Genomic DNA, 24,763 nt, shown 5'->3' with positions numbered 1-24,763 from the left:
CGGAACCGGGGGCCCCCCCCCCCCCCCCCCCAAAACTCTCCAACCGACGTCCAATCCCAGCCTGACCAAGTCCTCCTTGCCCGTGCACCTATCCCAAGAGAACATCACCGACCCCTCCTAGCCTGAAGGAGGGGCAGGAGATGAGGACTTGAAGGGTGCTGAGGACGCAGTCAGGGCAGTCTGTCTCCAGTTGAGCAAGCTGGAGGACCCCAAGACACAGCTCAGAGCTCCCAGTCGACTTCATCACCACTCAGCTGGCTGCAACTACCTCCGACTTTGGGACCAGAGGATGGAAAGGTGGGTTTCTTGGAAAGACCAGATGTACAGAAGTGAGTTTCCAAAGACAGCATCTGGAGGTTGTTAGTTAAATACAGAGTAGGTTATGACTAAGTTTCATTTTTGTAGTGTTGCATTGATAGTTTGTTGGGTTTTCACCCTTAGTCTGAAGAATATTTTACTTAATTTCTTTGCTTAGAACAAGATATTTTAATGATAAATTGTTAAGAACATAAAAAACAGTCTTTAGTCAAATTTGCACGCATGAGTTTGAAATCCAACTCTTGAAAGACAGTACTTGTGGTGTTCCATGTAAGTTTTTGAAAAAAGAAAAACCACCAAAAACAAGGTAAGGATGCATAATTGTGTATCACAATCATCCATGCATAAAAAACCATCACGCCATCCCATCAGCCACACTGCAACCTTTGAAACATCCTCATTGTTCTGAAAAACAGAGGTCCGTTTCACCGCCGCCGCCCACCGTTTTCACCCAAAGTACTTCCATTTTCATGCCATTCGGTCAACTACAAATGCAGAGTTTCTCTTTGGTGCATCAATATGCATTGTGGTGTAATTTCATCACACAAAGTGGTTCAGTTGCCAGAGCTCTAAGTTGATTATCGCACCATGCCTTCTCATTTTAGTAAGATGTCCCATGGGAGCTGAAAGAGACACAAGAGAAGGTAACAAGATTGTCAAACCTTTTGGTGAAACAGCTGCCTTAGCTTGATGGTATCATGACTCTTGACATTGCACTCAGTGACCGTTAACTTAGTTAGGACTAAATTGCCAGAAGGGGTTGTGTCTTTACTCTAAGAAGACGGCAAATGTCCGAAGATGGACAACATCAATATGGCAATAACTATCGTTCTTGCGTCCATTGGTATCTCTAGACTTATTTTTCAGTCAATTACATGTAGAGACTGGACTTTATGAGATGCTGCAGTTCCTAACAAGATCGCTGACGAATTACCCGAACTCTGTTTCCATTGATCAGTTGAAGAACAGCCAACAGACTGATGGAAAACTTATTAGATTAAGCCACCATTCTTCAGGCCTGCTGTACATCTTTTGTTGGAAAATGTTTAATGTTTTAATGTTTGTTTCATGAAACAGTGATAGAGGTTTTAGACTTTTTATTCAGTCGTGTCTGGTAGAGTTGGGCGCGAAGGGCGGGAGGGTGGGGTTTGACGCAGTTTGTGCGCAGGAAGGGTGTAGCCCTTTTTACCGCAGTGAGTGTGACCTATGACTAATCGCTTTTTTAAATTATTATTATTCCGCAGATGGTCTTAACTGCAAAAGCGTACAATTGTTTTCCAATCGTTGTGTGAACCAATGGTGAGATTTGTCTTTTTTTCAATTTTCAAATCCATCCATGAGCTTGGATCTCCTCCCTCACACCTTTGGACTTTTTTCGACTCTTGGACTGCAGATACAAACCAACCCGTGGGATTGTCCTTCAACTGCAAGAAAATACTTTGATGATAATGTGTTTCTTTTAGGAGTTTTAATACTTGATGAGTTGGTCGACGAAAGCAAAAATATGTGTTCTGTTTCATTGATTTTCTCCCTTTACTTCCATTTAGATTTAAACCAAAGGAAAAAGCTTTCATGTTCCTTGACTGCAGTGTTTTGAGCTGGATCCACGGTTGTTTGTGTTGTTTCTCTGTATTTGCCCAGGACCCCATTGTGCTTGATCTAACCATGCAGTGCATCATCTGTCCATGGTTTTGCCAAGCACCTTGGAGGCTTGTGAGCACTATCAGCCTTCTGTTGTGAATTCCTGAGCAATTTTTTAAAAGTCAGTAATGTACAGTTTGTGCGATTTTTGAATTTAGACATAAGCATGAAATGAAATCTCAAATAGGGCAATAAAACTGGAAATCAACGCTATGGGGTGAACAAAAGGACCATCATTATATAATAAGTGGCTCTAATTTTGTTTTTATTCTTATTCCGGTTGATATATCTCACGATGTACTCTAAGATGTAGGTCCATGACTAATAAATATTATCTAAACATACAGTGTGTTTGATTGGCATTCATTAAAATGTCGAATGAAGGGCAAAAATGGATTTTAAAGAGAGAGTGGGGGAGAGGGGGGGATCGGGGCTCAGGGTTTACAGCATTCATATAAAACATTTTCTAAAAAGCTGGTTGGTGTCATAAAAGCAGATTTATGGAAACGGTCAATTACTGTAAGTGCTCCGTGGCTTTTAACTATGGCTAAGAATTTCAGACAGTGCTGGTCATACATTAAAACAATGTGCACTCTCTTAAGACATCACTGATCTGTAAATCAAACCCTGAGACAACTCCATGTGCTTTAGACAGACACACACACACACACACACACACACTGCACTAATATATATATTAGTTGTGTTTCTCCAGTGTGATGAGCGTCTTATTTTTCTATGTTGTACCATAAGTCAAATCACAACCAGTGTATTTAACCAATACATTTAAATTGATTAAAACCAGACTTCTCCTTTCTTTGTGACTCTTATTTTAATGAACTCAGTCTTCACTGACACTTCCAAGTACATTACGTACATTAACAATATTATGTAAAACGTCTGAGTTAGAATCAATGTCAGAATGACCATTAGCAATGAAGTACACCAAGAACCTTGGTTTTATCATGTTGTGGTCAATTGATTACAAATACAATTTATTTTAAAAAAAAATAGCAATGGCCCTTTTCACATCAGACATTTTGCTGTCATAGAAGGAAACAACATGACCAATGGATTGAAGTTCTATTCCCAGTAGCCTATATAATGAACATGGTGGGCTTCCATCCAAAGTGGCGAACTTTTTTTCAATGCGGATGAATGCTTGTTCCCACCATGGAAGCACGTTTCCATCCACTATCATGGTGCAATTATTAAAAGTTGTTTCATAGGAAAGCAGTAAGTGGCTCCAGTCGGAAAACCATTATACCACCGCATAAGAAGTGGGCGCCTTATAATGACGTAAATAAAACAGCGCCAGTCGGAACTTCAACGTGACAATCAGTGCCGAAAGCTAGATGTGTATGTGACATTTCTGTTTGTTTCATGTATGAATGTGAGGCCAGTTACGTCAGATCTGTGTGGGGCCATGAGGACACTTTTTACACGTGCTGCTATGTTTCGTCTCGTCAGAGGAGCAGAAGCGTCCACGAACGTAAGTCACGTGCTTCACGTACGTCATCATGCATTCGCGAGATGTTTCCATTGCACGTTGTCACATGTTGCTTTTATTTATATTTCACCTCAGTCAAGCATACAAAAACCTATACGCGATATTTCAAGTGTTTTTTTCCCCTATTTTTCTGCTTTCTAATCTTTTAATATAACTCACCAGTTTAAAATTAAAATTAAAAATACTTAACTTTAAGCATAATTAAGGGCGTGGCCGCTTTCAGTGACAGGCCGTCCCTGAAGTTAAGCCGCTAAATTGAATTCAACCATCATTCATTTAATTGTTTACAGCTGTGCTTTTCTTACTGCCATGTGTCAACATGTCTTCCATGAAAAGCCTACTGAAGATTCTTTTGTGAGACTAAAATTTTACATTTAAATTTTTTTTAAAAGACCAGCAATCACAAGTCCAGGCATATTTTGTCAGGTAAGCACAGCAAAGCATCAAACTGGATGGATATGTCTAGATTTAAAAATTATAATAAAAACATTGTCTTTTCACACAGCTAAAATATTAGATTGACAATCTCCCTAACTACGCACACACCCAATATCTCAAAGCCACACTACATACTGATCATAAGCAGGGTTTGAGTGTGTAGTGTGATGGATGCTATTCTCCCATAATGCAATGCTCACAACTAGCTGTACTAACTGCTGAAACAATATACAATGATGATTAATATGAAGTACTTTCTAGTGTGGATTTGTGACACAGCTGCAGTTGTTTGCCAGTAGAGTTAATCTGGTTCCAGGCTGATCAGTTGAGCAGACAGTGCTTTAGGTAAATGGTGGAGCCTCTCTGCAGTCTGTCGCTGACCTTACGCCCAGACGGGGAGTGTAGGGTTTACAGATTATCCCATTAGACTGGACTACGCCGGCTGCTTGGCACTAAAACAAAGCCATTCAACCTTTACTCTTACCAAGACAAGGTCAAAACCAAGAAAGCTCTGCAAGGAACAGCTGAACAGAGACAGATATTTGATTTGTTATATATATATATTCGTTTATTTGACAACTCTTTGACTACTGCAGGTGACCACAAATGACTAATGAGTATTAACAGTTACAATACAGTCGCAAGCTGAACATTAGCAAACGTTGCATTATGTGTAATTGTGATCTCTTAAGTCTGTTTTGTGTGACCATACAAGAGGTAAATATTTAAAAAAACATTTCATTTCCTCCCTCACACTTTCAAAATAATTGTATTGCAAAACTTACTCTGCCATTGTTATTTTAAATCAAATAGGTTGAAATACTCCAGTACTGAGTAGAATTATACACATTTTTTACACAGTGGGGCTATAATAATATTCAATACTCATACATGTTGGACCTGATTCACTCCGATGTACACATAACATTTTAGTACAAGATGAGACATTTTTTAAAATACAAATTAATTTTTAAATATCTGTGCCAGATTGTTCGGCTGTAAACAGTGTACTTTATTAGGCCATATTTTACTCCACAGAATTGGGAAGCTCTTTGTACATTCATAACACCCCCTGCAACATGAATTACAAAAGCAACGAGGATGATTTGGATGGATGAGTTGCAGAGATTCAGTGGGACCCACATTAATAACAAAAACGATGCAGGATAAATGGGACCGAGCTTGATGCGAACGGGGATTTCCAGTATTCAGGCAACAGTTTTATGAATGTACAAGACCCACAATATTAAAGAAAACACCAACACACATAACTCACACAGTACAAACTCCTGTGATGTCTGTAGCGGACACCAGGATAACAAAACAAAAAAATTCTGAGCTGAATGTGACGAATTCATATATTTAACTCATGTGAAATGCAAATGAGTTGTGATGTGGCAGAATAGCTCCAAGTTTCTCTAAAGAGGGATATTGATTTATTAAAATGCATCTCTGTAGGGTTGCCTTGTTTGTAGAACTAAACTGAAGTGCTTTTGAGGATTTATGTGGTTGTTATAAGACACTATGCCCCGAATGTTAAAGGACTGGTTTATCTTCAGAAGGCTGTTTATGTCAACGCTGGCAGCCTTGAACAGCATGAAACCTCCACCTGTGCTGACAGCAAAACAGCGCCATCCCCAAAACACAAAGAAGTTTTCATTTAAAATTCTGTGGACAAATTTTCGCAATAATGACATCATTATTATTATTTTTAATCCACCCCATCCTGTCACATAAAGATCATTTATGCTGTTGAATCCATGACATGAAGAAGCGTGGTAGAAAGTATTCCCCGCAGAAGGCCGCGATTCTTCATCGGTCTGTGGCCGTAGTTTAAATACAGTGATAATGTCCATCAGAAGCCAGTCAGTTACCATTCTACGTCCAATACTGCACAACATCTCGCCGTGATCTCACCGCAGACCCCGTTTAATGTGGCAAGACGCAGAAAGATAGGACGAGAGAAACAGTGTTTTGGCAAAAAGCATCTCTACAATTAGGAATTTTGGCTCGATCACACCAACAGACACATTGTTACCTAAAAAAAATGCTACGCCGCATTGTCTGGCTAAGCAAAAACAGTGCCATTGCCAGCAATCTGGATGAAAAATGCTATGGCAACAGGCCCATTCCCAGGCAGTCCATTGTTGTTGTGACATCTCATCTACAACCAATGTAACCATCTCTACGGATGGACATACTGTATATGTGTCCTAAATGTAGGTTGCGACTTCCATTTGCAGCTCATGCGATCTACCCATGAAGTTGGGGCTGGAGGGTTCGATTGAGGTTCGTATGCATGTGAAAACACACCAATATAACCTCCGGTCTATAAAATGTCTGTCTCTCAGGCGTAGATCTGTCCCGGGCCGCCCGTGTGCGGCTTTTCTCCACTGAGGCGCTCCTGGCTCGGCTGGCGGTTGGCGTCGCTGGATTTAATGGCGCCTACGTAGTCGTAGATCCCCACTTCCAAGTTCTTGGCCCTCACGGCGGCAGTATGGAGCTTCTCCAGAAAGTCAGGCATACCTGGCAGGTGCAAAGACAGAGTAGAATACCCAAACATGAAATGTATGTGGAGGAAAGTAAAAAATACACAGAAATCTGAATGCAACAGCAAACAAAATAGCAAAACATTTGCAGTGTGAGGATTTGCTGCTTAATGTCATTGTAAATTAAATAGGGACAAAATTGTGAAATATGATTCTGAAAATCATTACATGTAGCCCTAAGACGTTTTCAAACAGCTCACCACTTGACACCATCCAGTTCACACAGTAACGAGGAAAGACAGTCTGAGGATCGTCACTGTAAGTCAGCAGGTAATCGAATCCATTCTGTTAAGAACAAAACACAAACTCAGTGGCTACAAAACAGGATCCTGGATGCAAGCTTAAGTAATTTGTGTAGCAACACGTTCACCACAAACCTCATCAAAGGACTTGTGAGGGCGGATGACCATCTTTGACTGGTATGAATGGACTCTCACAAAGTCTTGAGTCTCCGGGACTCTTGGATGCTGCACGCCTCTATAGACAGAAGTTATTTGTTAAGCAATGTATCAAACTATACTATATTTGACCCCAGAGACACATTATTTTTTAAGTTCTACCTGGATACCAGGACCATCAGGTTGTTGTCTACGTCAACATCATAGCGGCGCACATACACGTAGTCCCTCGAGTACAGGGGATACTGTTAGGAGAGATTAAACCGGATTAAAGAACAGCTGAGGAGTTGATTTTAACCACATGATAAACCAATGTCAATCAGTTTGCTTGTACAACAAAATAAAGAAACAAAGAAGGAAAAAGTTATCTGTAAACACACATTATGTAGGACAAATAGCCTCCCCCATTAACTACGGGGGTACCGCTTGTTTGTTACTATTTGCTATTAGCCGAACTAGAACGCTGCGGTTGTTTTAAGCATAGCGGTGGTGGATGAAAGACCGGACAGACCAGATTTCTACAGGTGTACATGTTTATGCCAGCTGATTATCCAGTTTATCACCTGGTTAACTTTTGTCTCCACCGCAGCTTCTCTGCTCTGCTGTTGGCTGACTTCTCTGTGTGTGTATGTGTGTGTTTGTTTGTGTAGTTGGGAGGAGCTAAGCCCTGACACAAAGCAAGGGAGAGGTGTGCAAAAACATCTGCGCTTATAAATACTCCAGTGTTTAATCATTTTGCCCCTTTGCCAGTTTGATACCGGGTTTCGGTGCCCACCCATGCCCTTAACACACAGTCAGCAGAAACTCACGGGGAAGTGTGTCGCCCAGTGCACAACTTCAGAGCCTGTGCAGACATCTCTGTCCACCACTTCCAGCTTGATCACCAGCGCATCCCACTTCTTTCTGTACTCTGTATCCAACTGGAGGAAAGGGGAAGGCATAAGTCATGGGTAAGGTGCTTAATATAGCACAGAGTGTCACAGTGGCTTTTGTCCTGCACACAAGCACGTTGGTTGTGCAAGTGCAGCTGGTTAATGTGAATGACAAACAATGTATACCAGAAATACAATCCATGCACAAATTAACATGCAACAGGTCCCACACAAAATGACTACCATTGCCAGTTGGATCCGCTTGCATAATTGCCATTTCAGTAATACAAAGATTTCCCATAGGATATTAGAAAAGTCTGTACCTGTACATTGAAGAACTGCCGTGGGGTGACATCGTTGTAGGAGCCCAACACTGCAAGTAACACACAGAGAACAGGTCACACCAATACAACCAGCACCAAAGCACCAGATAAAACTCAGGAGCACAGAAGTAACTCGTGAGATTGCGAGTGGGCTGACCTCTGTATTCATAGAGGTGACAGTCGGGTATCGGTCGCTTCCACACTTTGAAGCCTTTCTTCTCCACCACGACTTCCCAGCCGGGTTCAAGCAGTCCTGCCTTCGTCCCCGAAGTTGTGTTGAGACATTTTATAGACTCCATTGCCTGTAGCTCAAGTCCACACCTTCAAATGGATGCAAACAATAGGACAGTTTATTTAGCACACTGCACAGCTGACATTACATATTATTAAAGGTATTGAGTGGCTAAAACTGCATCAATGCTACAAGTTTCTTTAACTCTGCTAGAGGGATGGACAATATAAAGGATATTCCCATATGTGGGGTTCTGATACAATGGCTGTGTTGTTTATTTTTTGCATCCAGTGTGGGTTTAAAAGAAAGATATCAAACCTTTGAATTTCCTCATCTTGAATCTTCTCACTGTCCCACAGGAAGATTCCAGCCAGGGCCGCGACGAGTTTCCCAGTCGGGGCGTGCTTGCTCTGAAATCTCCGCCATATGTTGCCGACCAGGGTCATCCTGGTCCGCTCGGAGTACAGGTTGGAGTACAGCTCGCCGATCTGGCAAGCACGCCGCAGCCTCTGTCCGGTCACAAAGCTGCAGTGGTCCGCAAATATGGAGAGCAAACCCTTCCTCTTTTGGCCAGATCTTGCTGCGGCCTCGCTGGCACCGACACCTGCCCTCTGGAGCCAGGACAGCAGCAGGCCCATGCCCCTGCCCAGCCACGGGACCCTCTCGATAGTCTCTCTGCCCTCCTCGACGGTCCGCTTCAACGACCTGCTGCTCCGAAGCCTCATTGTATTCGCACCGATCTCGCAGATCGGACGACGGGACGCAGAGTGAAACATGACGGCTGTGACCGTGTGACACAAGGTTCCCAAAGACAAAATAAATGTCAAGTGGAGTAGCTTTACGTTGGCTAACGAACTTCGCAGCGACAGCTAATGATCTGTGGACATGCACCATGCATTACCGTATGCACAGTTGATAATACGGACGTTTGGCTAGACAGTCATACTTATATTCTGGTTGTAAGGTCAATTATGGAGCCGTCTAGTGAATGCGAGCACGCGACATGTAACGTTACAGTTAGCATTAGCTAACGTTATCGTTGTCGTTATCGTTATCTGCCTATTACTAACGACACAAACACACCACGCCCGATACGGCAGCACGTACTTCTTAATCTAAACTCTTATAACGGTGCTGTAAACTATATCGTCTACTGTAACTCCAACACAATAGTCTACTTGTGAATATTTCCAGGAGACAGCCTCACGTTTTTTTAAACTAGCAGCGCATTTGACCTCCTCTTCCTAGTCACCCACACACACACACACCCACTCGGAAGTCCCGCCTTACAAACTAGGAAGCGGGCGTTCATTGGACGTCTGTCGCTCTAGGCCCATTCTGATTGGTCCCAGTGGGAGACAGTCTTAAATGTAGCTGCTCGGGTGCCAGCAAGTGCGCAATGTACAGCTTCTACCTAATGCTCCCACACTTTCCAGTTTCTTCGATAAGCTGGGATCAAATGTTGCGTCCCAGCTCCTCGGGTTAACCATAACGTTCAGGAGAAGAGGGCTATTTTCAAACATAGTCCAGGATCAGTGTCAGAAAGATCAGACAGAAAGCTGAGCCCACACTGGAGAGAAGTATAGTGTAGCCATAGAGCTTAACCCTTCAGCGGTGCTGTTCATACTCAAAGTCACAAGTGATTTCACCACGTGTTTGAGCTGGAAAGATTATTTATTGCACGCAGCAGTCATACTTTTGTGTTAAAACGAACTTATTTTATTGTCTGGAAATATAACAATTTGTGATATTGACTAAAAACACCACTTTCTAGCTAAAAAGCACTTTATAAACATACCCAGATTACTGTTCTGATAACACTTTGTGACAAACTTTTTTTATGACATGCATTTGTTATTGCTGTAAAAGGAGCATTGATTAATTGTTACTTAAGTCTAACACTTCTTCAATGCGACCATTTGTTGAAAATGTGTTGTTATCCCTTAGTTGTAGGTTTTTTGGGGGGGATGGGGGTTTTAAACTGTAATAAGAGAGCAATTTTGACATTTGAATCGTACAATGCTCATACAAAAAGATACAAGCAGAGAGAGAAATCTTAGTTATAAAACTGTTATTGCAGTATGACGCCAGATGGCACTGTTTAACCATGCAGAGAACTGGAAGTGTTGACATAGACCTGCCTAGAATCCTGCACATAGATCCTGCATGTCTGATAGGAGCATACAAGCTAAGTAAAAGCTGCACAAATGAAACTTAAAAATATAGCTAGTGTATCAGAGAAGGGGCCTCAATGATTCCGATCAGCAGAGGTGTAGTATACACTGCACTCAACGACTCTATGGTGTCATAGGCTCTCCAGGAATCAATGGAAGCAACAGTCGAGTGTGTATTTATCCAACCATGTCATTCAATCAATTATCTTATGCAGTCTAACACATCAGGAATTGTAAACAAACAGGCCAGAGGTAACGAAATAAACTTCATATAAACACAATCTACAGCATTATTTTTGATCCGAAGATTACATTGACAAAGTGGGTAGGACAAATACTTCAGGCCCTGTGTTGGCTTGATTTATCTTATTTTATTATGAACCACGTGTGTCTTGCTCATGAAACAAGCTGTGAAGGATTTCAGTATCATTAGACCGTTGCCGGACTCAGGCTGTCTGAGCTGCATGCGGTGGAGCACCAGCGCTCAGAAGGTTTTCTAGCATATTGGGCAGCCTATGACACTGTATCATGTTTTCATTTCATGTTTAGGGGCCACCCAGAGGGCATTTCATCATGTTTTCTATACTGGTAGGGCACCCTAGAAGGCACTTCATCATGTTTTCTATAGGGCACCCTAAAGGGCCCTTCATCATGTTTTCTATATTGGTAGAGCACATTAGAAGGCACTTCATCATGTTTTCTATACTGGTAGGGCACCCTATGGCCCTTCGTCATGGGGCACCCAGGGCCCTTCATCATGTTTTCTATACTGGTATAGAGCACCCTAGAGGGCCCTTCATTATGTTTTCTATACTGGTAGGGCACCCATAGGCCCTTCATCATGTTTTCTATACAGGGCAACCTAGAGGGCCCTTCATTAAGTTTAATTTACCATAGAGGCACCCAACAGAGCACTTCTTGAGTCCACTGAGTACACCAGTGCATAAGACCATGAGACAAGATGTTTTTAAAGAACCTTGCGCAAACACAGCATGTGCCTTTGTCTCATTTTTCTTATCCGTTACACAAAACAAGTCCACGGTTTTCTGACTGCTCTAATGTGTAATTTTGCCTATATATTGCATTAAGGAAAATTACTATATTTCATCAAGTGTCCTTTCTTTGAGTTTGGCATTTGACCACTGTTAAAAAATAAGCAGACTCTCTGCAATTTCAAGTATGTTTGAATTAGGTTATGATTATTGGAGTAGAAGCTACAAACATCAGTAAACATGAATTCCGAGTTATTTTATGAAATTGAAAATCTCACTATCTTATCTGTCATTATCTCGAGTTCACGTTTCTGTTTCCTGGCAAGGGAGTAAACAAGAAGGCGCATTACTGAGTAACAATGTTTTTCTGAGAAGTTGAAGAAGACGCAAAATATATATTTTGAAGTTGAAGTTATATCAACTTCAAGTTTTGAGATTATATTTTATAGCAAGAGTAAAACTACCCGATCGAGTGGTTATGAAAAATGCGAAATTGCCATCCATTCCTTTGTGAAACGCTGCCTTCAGGTGCCAAGACAAGGATTGTAAGTGATCGCAGCCCATTGCTCAATGGATTGGGAACGGGGAAATGTTCCATGATCCTCAAAAGCATGTGACGTCAAGTAGGGAGAGACACCGGAGGAAGTGAGGTCGTAATACAATAATAATTATATGTGCTGTTATAACAGCATCAGCCGATGTAAATAAAATAAATAGTTTTGTGAATTCTAACCTCGTTGCTGTCATGCAAATACACGTTTTGGCCTAAACTATTGGTGAGTCAAATTGATATATGCTTATCTAGCAGTTCCTCCATTTAGCATATCACGTCTCTCTTGAACACAATAAAAGAACAGTCACCAAATAAAACGACTATTGTTAGAGAGTGAATGTTATTATCATTTTCGGTCGGATGCACTTGAATGAATGACACGTCTTCTGTAAAGCAGTCAACATCACCACCACCGGGTGTTTTTCCGCACTGTTTTGACGGGCCATTGTTTCCTTTGGCTGGGAAAGCAGTTGTTCAGGGTTAATTGTATTTTTTGTCTATTATGTGCATTCAAGGTTTTGTCTGAAAGTTGGTCGCAATACAAGGTATTATAGTTAGAATTACTGCATTCAAAATGTTAATTAAGGAAAAGTATAGTGTTACCAGTTATATAAAGTAGACCTAAAGTGCATAATGCAGAAAATAGTGTCAGTGTGATTTTATTTTATTATTATATTCTTGGATTATTATTAGTTATGCATTCATGTTTAAAAAGGTTGAGGTAAAGCTAATGATGTTGGGTGGATTAACTCATAGCAATGAATTTTATTTTATAAACTCACTAGGTTTTGAGTCCTAATACTACATAAATACACATCATTTATTATCCTAGTGGCATGGATTCAAACCAGATTATTTTAATAGTGGTGGCAGCAAACTATAAGGTGAAGGAATATAAAATAATATAAAGTTGTAAAAGAAGACTCGTGAAGTGGGATCTTCTGACGTACATCCACTGAGCGCGTGATGAGTAAAAAAAATAAAAAGAAGTCTCACCAGCCCACAGCTGGCTGGTGGGGGGCGGGGCTTGTGAAGGGTGTATCCAATAAAAAAATAAACCCCCTGTTCCGTTTACCGGTATAAGCGAGTGCTACACACGCACTGCGAAGCTCTAATTCAAACGGAAACGTTTCTGGATTTTGGAGTTATTTCACATCGAGTCGGGTAATCGTTAATAGCCTTTGACATAGTAACGCTATCTTCTGAACGCAAGGCATCATTTTTGAAAGGGAGTTTCCGTATCAGTTTAATTTGTTCGTTATCCCGCGCACGCTATCGTAACGACACGGTCTGTGCGCGCGCTATTTAGCTTTACCGGATAGAAATCTTCACAGGACCGACAACTGGAACGTGTGGTAAGTTTTATAATTTAGAAATCTTTGTTCTGTGTATTCGCCACTAATTATCTGAGTGTTTGCCAGGTAACGTAGCTAACGTAAGTATACGCGAGAGTTGAGACCTAGCTAACATCATTGTAGCTGCTAAGTTAAACATCTTGTCTGACCTAGGAGAGATGATGGCTGTTACCGTTAACATTAACGCCACAACTATGTAACGTTTGTCTCGAACCAAGGTGAACAGGGGACAACACCGCAATCAAAAGAGTATTTTACGTTCATTTCTGACGTTTACGGTACTTTCCATCTGTCCATCGTACACTCTATTAAAAAGGGCACGACACACAACGGTGCCTGCCTCCCCAGTCAGTCGGTTATATACACAGTCTATGGTCGGAGCTTGTGTTTCCTCACAAAGAGTCACTTCCGGTTGCACCCCCTTTTAACAAAAAAACACGTCAAATATTAGAGAAACTGCGATTAAAAGCGCAATAGCCATTTAAACGGACATAGCCAAATAATTAAATGAAAGACTGACGTTAGTCTGGTTTCTGTTTGATCCCGTGAAGCGGTGCGAACAGATGGCGCTCGTGCTCAGGGCTGTGTTCTATGAATGGATGACGACACGTGCACTCGTAGAAACGATGAACGATTGTAAAGTCTACTATGGATAAGGCACACCGTATCTCGTAACGGTAGTCATGGTCAGCAATAAATCATATATGTATAAACAAGTCTGGGTACAATTAGACGACGTTCGTGTAATATAAACCCCGGTTTCTTACTGCGACATTTACAAAAAATGGCTTCCCGTTTGGTTTTCAGGAAAGTCATTTACTAGAGACCCTTGTTCCATTGCAAGTGTTTACTAACGTTTCTGGTTTTCCACGGTCCCTGTTGTTGCGTTGTTTATCTTATTCGGTTTTTAAAGATGCTGGTTTGACACCCTCCCTGATTAGCGTTGTTGTCGGTGTCTTTTCTGCACGTGACCCTTCACATGAAGGTTGAATGAGAAGAAGCTGTTATTAAAGCAGGTCTTTTCTGTCTCTTTCTCTTTTCAGCATGTACCCCTGCTCATCTGCAGTTACAGTTGCACAATGGCAGTCTATTCAATCAGTTTGATGTCTCAGCACCAAAGAAACAGCAAAAAATCTAGTTTAATTACAGGATAGCAATAAGCCCACACTTTACCTCTAGTTTTCTGGTCAGTACCAGTTAAACGTATTAATTTGCACAAAGAACCCTGTTAAATACAGGCAGTTCTAAAGAAGTTAATTATTTATTTGACCATTTACCTCTTAATTTTACAAGGTGCTGTTTAGAAACGGCAGCTATTTTGACAGGCATTCATTACCTTTTAAGATCGTGAAGCAATTTCTCTATAGCCTATAATCATGGTATCAACTACTGCTACTGCAATAATGCTGGTCACCACGGTGGGGCTGGCCAGTACCCACACTGCTCTGACGGAGTACACGTGGTTGCTGGTTGTCGGCTTCATCATCGCCTTCGTCCTAGCCTTCTCCGTGGGTGCCAATGATGTCGCCAACTCGTTTGGCACAGCCGTCGGCTCCGGAGTCGTCACCTTGCGACAGGCGTGCATTCTGGCCACAGTCTTCGAGACCGTGGGCTCTGTGCTCCTTGGGGCCAAAGTGAGTGAAACCATCCGGAAGGGCATCATCGATGTGAACATGTACAACGGCTCCGAGCATGTGTTGATGGCTGGATCTATCAGCGCCATGTTCGGTGAGTACCTGCAACACATCGTTACACCTACGGCCGTTGAACCCTGTGAATAGAAATTGTCAGACCCAAGATGAAATGCCTAATGTGATCACTTAATTTATTCTCATTAGGTTCTGCTGTGTGGCAGCTGGCCGCCTCCTTCCTTAAGCTCCCCATCTCTGGAACACACTGCATTGTTGGTGCTACCATAGGCTTCTCGCTAGTTGCCAGAGGTCAGCAGGGAGTCAAGTGGTTTGAACTCCTCCGTATCGGTAAGTCACGCACTCTTAATCAGCTGACCTAGAAATGTCCTCAGTGTTTTGCTCATACAGATCATAGACTATATTAACGTAATGACAGGGTGTGATTGGTAATGCAGTCTTATAATTCATCAGCCAGTTTTGTGTCTGTGTTGAGGAGCTTCAATGCTGGGGTCAACATTCAGGTGTTAGAATTTTATGAATTGCTGTTGCCGATTCAGAGCTAAATTCACAACACCTAAAATATGAACTGTGTTTCAAAACTTAAACTTTAATTATGAGTATTTTGTATATAAATCAATAGTGATTCCAGTAGTCTCTAATGGACTATCTACTATCCATAAGCTCAATGCACATCAGAGAACATGGGGCAATTTTACTCGACGCTTTACAGGAAAATACAGTGGCGGAACTAAATTCACACGCTGTTGCATTATATTGTACGTTTCAGGTCTATGTTGCATTGTGGAAAGGCCCAACCTGATGTAAACCAGACTTCCCATTTTTTGAAAAACAGAATCTGAAATAATACCATTTTAATGTTATTCAGTCATGGAAAGGGCTTGAAATGTTTATACTGAGGGCACAACAAGAACTCTTGCAGGTAGCTGTGGTGTCAAAATAGCAAAAGAACGTCTCCTTTATCAGGGAAAGGATTATGGTTGCTCAATAGTTGAAACTGGCTTGACCTGACACACAAAAGCTGAGATGATATCTCCTGGAATTGTCAAGGGAGTGTATAAGGGTGTGTGTCTTTTGTTGTTGTTGTTTTTGTGAAAGGATTGTCAGATATTACCTTTCTTTTATATTGCTCATATTTTTTATAATTTGCAGTTGCTTCCTGGTTCCTGAGTCCTCTTTTGTCGGGAATAATGTCTGCCGTTGTTTTCTACTTTGTGCGCATGTTCATCTTACGCAAGGTAAGCTGTCTTTTATCAGATTGTGATGGTATGTGTTTTTGTAAGTGAGACTCGAACCTTCCGGGGTGATACGTTTTAGGTCTGTTTCAACACTGCCCTAGTACGCTGCCAAAATGAAATGTTTGTTACATGGTGAGAATGAAGCTACGGTCCTCTGAATCTGTTCCATATCCACATCAAACAGCTGGAATCAAATGACTGTAACCTGACAGTAGAATCTCTGTTCATACCTTGTGCCTTGTTTTGTCCCTGCAGAAAGACCCGGTACCGAATGGATTGAGGGCGCTGCCTGTGTTTTACGCTGTGACCATGGGAATCAACCTGTTCTCCATCATGTACACTGGCGCTCCGAGTGAGTATCATTGTTTCAGTCGCTTTGCTTTGCGTGCCTGCCCACAGCCTAAAAGAAACTGCTCCCTCAGACAGCCGGATGCCCACACGTACTCCAGACTGAACCAGACTGTTTACCTTTTTTTTTTTTTTACAGAAGCTGTGTTTATTTTAACATGTGTTTTTTTGGCGCTCTCGTGCTTGTGGTTCTATGTGGGTCATAGCTGGAATGAGGTTTTAGAGCGGTGCACATCAGGGAGACGGAAATAAAATTTCACTTAACTTGACGTCACTGTCTGCCCTTCAGGAGGAAAAGAGAAGTAAAGACATTGTTGGAAACTGTCATAGTTGTCCACAGATTTAGTCTAGTAATGCTCTAAATACTTGTTGGCTTTTCATCTTCCAGAATCTCTTCATTAAATGAGCAACTTTTGCTCCTTTTTGTTTTCTTCTCTCTGCAGGGCCTAAAAGTTCAAGATGTTAGCTGGCCTGGGCCGTTAAATGGCACTACAGGCCAGAGTTTGACCAGATATTGTGGGCTGGTGTGTGTGTGTGCGCACACATCAGCAGCGCAATCGCAGAGAGGAGAGCACTCGCAGTTCCAGCATAGCCCTTAACCCGGCCTAGTCAGGCGCATTCTGTACAGCTGTGTGAAGTCCCTCACACTGTACACGAGGACCTGTACTTGGGTACCTCACATAAAAAAAAAAAAAGGTGCGAGATTGCATTTCAGACACCTTAACAAACCCAGTCGTCCTCTTAAACTGGTCACCACTCGCACATCTCGGTGTCAAAGCCCCAGGAGACCACAATGGAGCCACTTTATTATCCAACGCCAGACGTCCCATGTTTATTTCAGGCCACGTTATGGATGGTGTGCTACACTGGCACACAACACAACAACGGCTCATTATATTGCTGGTTTATGAACTCTTAATTCAGCTGTGATATCTGCACCCAGCGGAGTACAGTATGTTTGGTTCCCTAATCTAGATCTTATCACAGTGGTGTGATTCGACACCAGGCATCCCACAGCACATTCCTTTACTCAATAAATATATATATATATATATATATATATATATACACATACGTATACATGCAATTTGGGCCAAAGAATCTGAGGGTCAGCTGTCGATCCTTTACAGATGAAGCTTAGCGTGACTTGGGTTCTTCACACCGTGTATATCTCATGTGCTGTCACTCTACTGCAATTGAAAAATGATAAATCTACCATACAAACATACTTAAGATATGATTCTTATTCCCTTAAGATGTTGTCACATGAATATGAAGACATGGTGCTTTCTGAGTCGGTATGAAATCACTTTAGAATCCTTTTAGAGAAACTAGTAACTGTTTGTTTTTACTACATCAGCTGATGTTTATCCCTGAATCCTGTCCATGTTGTTGGCCTTCAGACAAAAGCCTGCTTCATATGCTAGGTCTAAACAGTTTGTATTGCATACCAGTGTATGTCCCGCCACATCAGCCTCAATTGATGAGCTTCAATGCGTTTAGCTGGATACAAATTTTCTGCCTGGGTTACCCTCTGAAAAACAAACACCCAGTAGCGTCGGTTGCTCTGGGGACACAAAGCAAACAGCAACCTAAAACTGATGCACACATTTTAGTATACGTGACTTATTTAAACCCGAGCCACGGTGCTTCAGGGGCTGCTACTATCATGGATAGATACTTATTGTCAGGAGTGCACGTTGGGCTAACAGATCCTTTCAGTGCTGAGACTTAATGCAGCTGTCAGGTGATCATAATGCTCTTGCTAAGTGCTACACCTAGTTCTAGACAAAAGTGAGGTGAAATGCCCGACGGTTCCTTGCCAAGTGAGTCATAAACTGCCACTTTAAGCCATTGCAATTTAGGTTGGTGGTGAGACGCACATATGGTAGTGGAAAAAACAACAACAAACTATGTTATTGTGTAGGCCCTGGGATACAGAGGTTTAAGGGAGGGGTTTGGAACGCAGCTGTGGTTGAAGTCCATTTCCTGTGCAGTCCCATTCATCCCACTGCATGGCTGTGGTATAAGCTCACCCCTTTGTGTGGGAGTGTTTATCAGACCTAGGCTTGCTTTTTAAAGCCTTTCTTTTATATTTTGTAAGAAGTTTCCTACAAAAGGGTATTCATGTGACTTGCATCAGGCCCCCTTTGTCAGTTGCAGGGTTGTTGGGTTTTTTTTGTCCCGTATTTCGTTGAATTCCTGGTGGTGCCACAGCCCGGTACTGTGGAGCTGGATCCCACCTGTTACTGGGTGTCCCACCACATGTGTGAGCCGATGCACCCCGGAGAAAGACGGGAGCCACAGCTGCTACAGAGCCTCCTCACTTGTCCTGCCGGGAGTTAGCTTCCATTGCGTAACTAAATAAACATTAGTTCGGTGCTCTGCAGTCTCATGCTGCAGCGTGACTCGGTTGTAAACTCACATCAACACGCCGACTCTTATCACTTAGCATTGGCTCTTCTGTTTATCTTAAATGCAGTCCTGAGCTAGTGGAGGTGTTTTTTTAATTTTTATTATGCATGGCCAAGGTCACCTCATCCAAAGTGGTGTTGTTGGAATTTTCCGCAGCTCTAGTTTTTGTTTTTCTCCTCACCACACTGCTGACTTGCATCCTTGTTGGTATGACAAAGACCACTGCTTCCATGGGGGAATGTGAATAGTTTCTTTCTGCTGGCATGTGCTGCATTAACTGTACCTCTGCTGCACCAGCTTTGCTGCAGTCTTGGCAAGAGCGTGTCCTTATTGCTACAGTGAAGGACCTCCCCCCCCCCCCCCTCCCTTTCTTTTCTCCTTTAATTAACGTCACCTTTTAAGGAACTCATTGTCGTGTGCAGTGTGCCCGCAGGGTATTTTAGGGTTATGGTGACATCTTTTTGCTCTTTCACCCATTTCGGTGTTGTGGAACTGTTCACATCTAGGGGTGCACATGCTTTCCATGTTTAACTAGGATGTGGCAATGTAGTCGTACTCTTACCAATAGAGCCCAGATGTTATTGAAGTCTTTGCTATATCCCTGTAGTTGACTTTCATCCATTGGTGCCATCTATGTTTTAATATATAAGAACACAAGTTCCTCCAAACCTGACCTCATGTTGACTTACGCAAATTTTGCCTTTTTTATATTTACATAGTTTTTAAGTTTGCTATTTCAGTCAACTTTTTCTATTGTCCACCAAGAAAGGTAGCACCGGCTGCCTTGTTTGTTAAACCTGCCTTTTCTCTATTCTCTTGTGTGTGTGTGTGGTTCTGTCCGGGGCACCTGGCGGTCCTTCAGTGCTCGGATTTGACAACATCCCTTGGTGGGGCACCCTGCTCATCTCATTGGGCTTCTCTGTGCTGACCGCCCTGGTGGTCTGGTTTATTGTCTGCCCTCACCTCAAGAAGAAGATTGAACGTAAGTCACATTCATGTTTTTCATTTTTATTTTTTGGTCACCTGATGATTCAGTTTTCAAATCCCTGTCACCAGTTTCTGCTGACCGCTGAATTTATGGTTTTCCTCACCGCCATTGGACGCGGGGATTTCACATCGCACTTGTAACCTCCAAACTATTCACACTGAGGTCTCATTTAATCCAGCAAATGGAGCTCGGGGATATTTTGTCATAATGGAGTCGCTCTAATGAAAATCATCTGAAATTATTGTCACCAGTTTTTGTTCTATAATACTGGATTAAAGTAAAACCCCATCTGCATTAACGCGCCAATAGTGTGGTTTCTAGTGAACCAGGGCAACGCCATTCATTCTAACCTTCATGCATGTTTAGTGGTTCCCTCAATTGTTAACGATACAATACTTTGTATTCAGTTGTCCCTACAACAGGTCACATCTTGCCTTCTTTGTTACGGCGTTAACAATCACAGAATAGCTGTTTGTTCTCATTAATACCATTTACAAAGAGTATACATTCAAAAAAGTTAGTTTTCTTTACTTGTAGTAATGTTGATAAAACTGTCACATGGACCGATCTTAAAATATTTGTGATATTGACCGTACCTGTCAAGTAACAGAGAAACAGCAGCTTTTTCTGGCCAAGCACCATTAGTCTGCATCGGCCTTCATCCTGTAGACTAGCAGCCTAATTGGGTCGTAGTGATCCACTAATTGGTCTTTAGCTCATTGACTGAAATAAGCCTAGCTTGACTTAAAGCGTTGACGTGGCATTTGCGCTACATGTGTGGGTAGAGTGCTGAGGGTGACTGAATGCTTCATGTCTGGCCATGACCAGTTTGGATGATGTAATGTGGCCAACTGCTCAGGATACTCCTAGGATTACCGCATAGAAAATATTGGCACTAAGTATCTGATTCACTTTAAATCCACAAACTAAAGTTACATGAGCCTCGGGCTGTGCCGAGTCTCATCATCTTTCATAAGTTAAGCTGCTGGCGGTAGTGTAAATATGTTCCATGTAAGGTCATAATCCATTTATCGGATCTTGTGAACACGGTAATGTTTCATTTATAGGACAAAGGTGTTTATGGTTATGTCATTCTCGTGACTCCCTATAGCTCTGGTTGAGAGGGAACACATGTGCTGTGCTGGTATTTCTCTGCTTGTACACTGTGCATGTTTGGACACGACCCAATCGATATCTTCACTCCCAACTCCTCCCCTACTAGGAGATATCAAGTCTGCCAGCCCATCGGAGAGCCCCCTGATGGAGAAGAGGGAGCTGAGAGAGGCCCACTGTCCAATCCTGAAACAGGCCGCCAAGGAGACGTCGACGCCTCCCGCCCCAGCTGTCAATCAAAGCCCCTCTGAGCAGTCCCAGGCTGCCCCGGAGGAGGAGCGCCGGATGGCATTTGACATTGGAGATTGTGACGATGTTGACAATAATAAGGAACGTAGGGTGGCGTTTGACATTGGAGATTCTGATGACTCGGACTACAGCAATGCAAATGGTGGTAAGTGTGCCAGCAATATTTACATGTAATTATTAAAATGATGCAGCCTAATGGTATGAGATGCATGAAGTTGATACAACATAAGACTTAAAGGTTTGTTTGTTTTTGTTTTTACCAATTTCTGCAGCTCCTAAACAGGTCCAATCAGACAGTCAGGTCAACAACCAGCAAAATTCGGCCAATCAGGTCCAGTTCAACAAAGAGGTCCAGTTCAACAACAGGCCGGCACAGATTCCCAGTAACGGTTACAGTCAGTACCACACGGTCCACAAGGACTCGGGCCTCTACAAGGACCTGCTGCACAAACTCCACCTGGCCAAGGTTGGCGACTGCATGGGCGAGGGGGGGGACCGACCAATCCGGCGCAACAACAGCTACACCTCCTACACCATGGCCATCATCGGCATGCACGGAGACTTCAAGCATAAAGAAGGGGAGTACCGTGCCTACGAGGAAAGCGACAAGGGCACGGGGGCAGCGGGTCAGGAAAGGAAGCGCGTGCGTATGGACAGTTACACCAGCTACTGCAACGCTGTGGCAGAGCACACAACTCCCGAGGCTCTGGGAGAGGGTGACGTGACGCTAGAAATGGCGAAGGAGGACGCAGGAAGCAGCCAAAGCTCTCTGGATGATGACAGGCATGACGCAGACAAGCCAGAAGTGTCCACTCTCTTCCAGTTCCTCCAAATTCTCACCGCCTGCTTCGGATCCTTTGCCCATGGAGGAAATGACGTGAGGTATGCAGAGTCCTTCATGAAGCCGGCGTCATGTTTGGTCATCAGGCTGATGGATGACATTTTTACTTGTCAAAGATTCCGACTTGTGAGTTGAACCTTGATATCTGTTGAAATGTAATCCTTTCCTCTGCAGTAATGCCATTGGCCCGTTGGTAGCTCTGTGGCTGGTTTACACGACCAGCAGTGTGACTTCGAACGAACCCACACCCATTTGGCTGCTGCTGTACGGCGGCGTGGGCATCTGCGCTGGACTCTGGGTTTGGGGTCGCAGAGTGATCCAGACTATGGGCAAGGACCTTACTCCCATCACCCCCTCAAGGTACAGACTCCACAGACCACCTTATTTATACAAACCACATCCTCTCAGACACAACCACGGGAGAGAGACATGACTGTTGTTTTTATTTCCCCTGCAGTGGTTTCAGCATCGAACTGGCCTCAGCCGTGACTGTCGTGGTAGCCTCTAACATTGGCCTGCCTGTCTCCACCACCCACTGCAAGGTAAGCGGGTCAAACCCTGTGGTCTGGGAGCTAGACTGAGACACGGGGAAGAGGCTAGTTAGTGTGAAGTAGGCTACGGTAAACAGGATCTCAGTCTGGGACACCATCCAAATGTGGAGCAACTTTCTCCATAACGTTTTAGGTATGGAAACGGATGATTAGAAGTCATGCGTTTAAGTAAGAGGATGGGATTGATCGGCCATCTTTGTTTCTAGGTGGGCTCTGTGGTTGCAGTCGGATGGTTGCGCTCAAAGAAGGCGGTAGACTGGCGTCTCTTCAGGAACATCTTCCTGGCGTGGTTTGTGACTGTGCCCATCTCTGGTCTGATCAGTGCCGCCATCATGGCCATCTTCATCTACGGCATCCTTTGAGCCTTGGGCTGTACCCCCAACCAGGGGAGGAGAAAGAAACCGCTTCAGTGCGCACCAAAAGAAAAGGAAAAGAGTTGGAAGGCCAGAATATATCGCTTACCTCGAGCCAACAACTTTGGAAGAAAAAGGAGAAAAAAATAGAAATATTTGAACAGGACTTGTGATTATGGGCCTGTGGTTCTTGGCTGCATCGTTTTCAACCTAGAATTTGCTGTTTGTTCCATTCTGGCCACATGATATCTAGCAGGAAGCTTGCATTTCCTTGTTCCGACTTGCTTTTTCATATCGCGACATTCTGTAACGAGTTATTCTGAAAGCGTCAACTCATTAATATTTTTGTATTTTCTTTCAGTTTCCTATTTTACTTTGCAATTATGTAAATACAACCATGTTCTGTTTTTAACTTTGTTTTACACGTTAGAAAGAAGTGAGCAACTCAAGATGCAGTGTAAGCCTTTTGCCGATGTAACTTAAGTCACAACACATGCTGAAAGTAACGTAGATGCAAAAGCAGTATTTTTAGGTTTGAATGTGCGTGTTTCTCCCCCCCCCCCCTCATTTCTAAGTAATTATTAATGAAATAATGTTTTCAATCTGGCTTGTATCTCCTAAACTGTGGTACATTAGCTATCCCCCTTCTCTTGTTATATAAGAAAAGTCACTTTAACCGGACTGAGACTTTCAGAGAGGTGGCTGACGGTGTTTTCTAACATACTTAAACATTCGATCACATTCCTGCAGTGTTTATGGCATAATTGTCAGTACCAGCTGTATGACCACCTGCAGAGTATGTGAAATACTGTAGCGAGAGCATAGAAGTCGGCCCACTCTGGCAGGAAATGATAACGCCTGCAATCCAGTCCATCAGAATGTCCTGAGTCTCCACATTCTCGCTCTTCGCCTGGTATTATTAGTTACTTGAATTTTGAGAAATGTACCACCAGAATGTTGACGAACAGAAACACATGCTCTCAAACGAGTCTCCTGTTTAAACTTGATTGCATCATCTTTGATGGTTAAATGCTTAATGCCTCCTCCAGCGTTGTTTCCAGGTCACCGTGAATTGGCTACTTCCCAGTATGTTCTTTTTCTGTGAGATTTGCACCTGCCTACACATTTGGTTGTTGTAGCTATCCTCTCTTTTTCTCATCCTGAAGGTGATTTAAGGTTGTAAAAGAGCAGGAACCCAAAACTGGAAGTTCTGAGTGGTTTGGTGTTATGCTGATCTGGTCTCGTTTGACCAAGGGTGGACATGCGTTGCCTGTGTGGTCATTTTGGCTGCAGTACTAAATGCATATCGGATCTATAGCTGCTGTAGTTGCCTTAATTGTTTTAATTTTCCCTTTAGGTACCAAAGAAATTTTTTTTTTTTTTCTTTTTTTTTTTAAATGCACATCAACATACTCTAGTCCACACTTGTGGATGGAAAAAAAACAACAAATAAAAATGGGAAAATAATGGTGTTGAACTTGTTAGTAATTTATAATGATACAAAAAGTTTCTTTATATAATAAAGTATTGCAACTTTTAACACAGGTTATTGTAATATACTGCTGTTATTGAAGTAAATATCCCAAAAAGCAGTTCTGAAACTCTGTTCAGAAGTATTTTGGCACAACATGAAACAAAGGAGGACATGTTCAGATAGGTGGAA

The 24,763-nt window shown here is 42.6% G+C and overlaps 2 protein-coding genes across 2 annotated transcripts; one reads left to right on the top strand and one right to left on the bottom strand.

Annotated features, from left to right (window-relative positions):
- Positions 1-4,448: 4,448 nt before the first annotated feature.
- On the bottom strand, positions 4,449-9,544 carry stard7 (StAR related lipid transfer domain containing 7). Its single transcript, XM_076089483.1, has 8 exons — positions 8,600-9,544; positions 8,207-8,370; positions 8,050-8,099; positions 7,664-7,774; positions 7,017-7,099; positions 6,834-6,933; positions 6,657-6,741; positions 4,449-6,433 (listed from the first exon to the last, which is right to left on the bottom strand). Exons 1-8 carry the CDS (start codon positions 9,055-9,057, stop codon positions 6,255-6,257), a joined length of 1,230 nt encoding a protein of 409 aa, XP_075945598.1. The 5' UTR covers positions 9,058-9,544; the 3' UTR covers positions 4,449-6,254.
- Positions 9,545-13,047: 3,503 nt separating this feature from the next.
- slc20a1b (solute carrier family 20 member 1b) lies at positions 13,048-24,644 on the top strand. The gene is made up of 11 exons (XM_076089409.1): positions 13,048-13,355; positions 14,399-15,083; positions 15,194-15,334; positions 16,157-16,242; positions 16,498-16,594; positions 19,868-19,987; positions 21,216-21,500; positions 21,628-22,237; positions 22,371-22,556; positions 22,654-22,738; positions 22,954-24,644. The coding sequence occupies exons 2-11, from the start codon at positions 14,732-14,734 to the stop codon at positions 23,107-23,109; spliced, it is 2,118 nt and encodes a 705-aa protein (XP_075945524.1). The 5' UTR covers positions 13,048-13,355; positions 14,399-14,731; the 3' UTR covers positions 23,110-24,644.
- The last annotated feature ends 119 nt before the right edge of the window (positions 24,645-24,763 follow it).

The sequence above is a fragment of the Anarhichas minor genome, unplaced genomic scaffold (assembly GCF_050575085.1).
Source record: "Anarhichas minor isolate MPS153535 unplaced genomic scaffold, ASM5057508v1 ptg000002l, whole genome shotgun sequence".
NCBI classification, from domain to species: Eukaryota; Metazoa; Chordata; class Actinopteri; order Perciformes; family Anarhichadidae; genus Anarhichas; species Anarhichas minor.
The sequence above is the reverse complement of the archived record's forward strand: the minus strand, read 5'-3'. Positions and strand labels throughout refer to the sequence as shown.

Excerpts from the sequence above, each read along its gene's own strand:
- stard7 (XM_076089483.1), bottom strand. The coding sequence starts at position 9,057 with ATGTTTCACTCTGCGTCCCGTCGTCCGATCTGCGAGATCGGTGCGAAT. Across the intron at positions 8,100-8,206 it reads TCACCTCTATGAATACAGAG|TGTTGGGCTCCTACAACGAT; the intron begins GTCAGCCCACTC and ends TGTTACTTGCAG. Across the intron at positions 7,100-7,663 it reads ACTGGGCGACACACTTCCCC|TATCCCCTGTACTCGAGGGA; the intron begins GTGAGTTTCTGC and ends CTCTCCTAACAG.
- slc20a1b (XM_076089409.1), top strand. The coding sequence starts at position 14,732 with ATGGTATCAACTACTGCTACTGCAATAATGCTGGTCACCACGGTGGGG. Across the intron at positions 21,501-21,627 it reads CTACAGCAATGCAAATGGTG|CTCCTAAACAGGTCCAATCA; the intron begins GTAAGTGTGCCA and ends CAATTTCTGCAG. Across the intron at positions 22,557-22,653 it reads ACTCCCATCACCCCCTCAAG|TGGTTTCAGCATCGAACTGG; the intron begins GTACAGACTCCA and ends TTTCCCCTGCAG.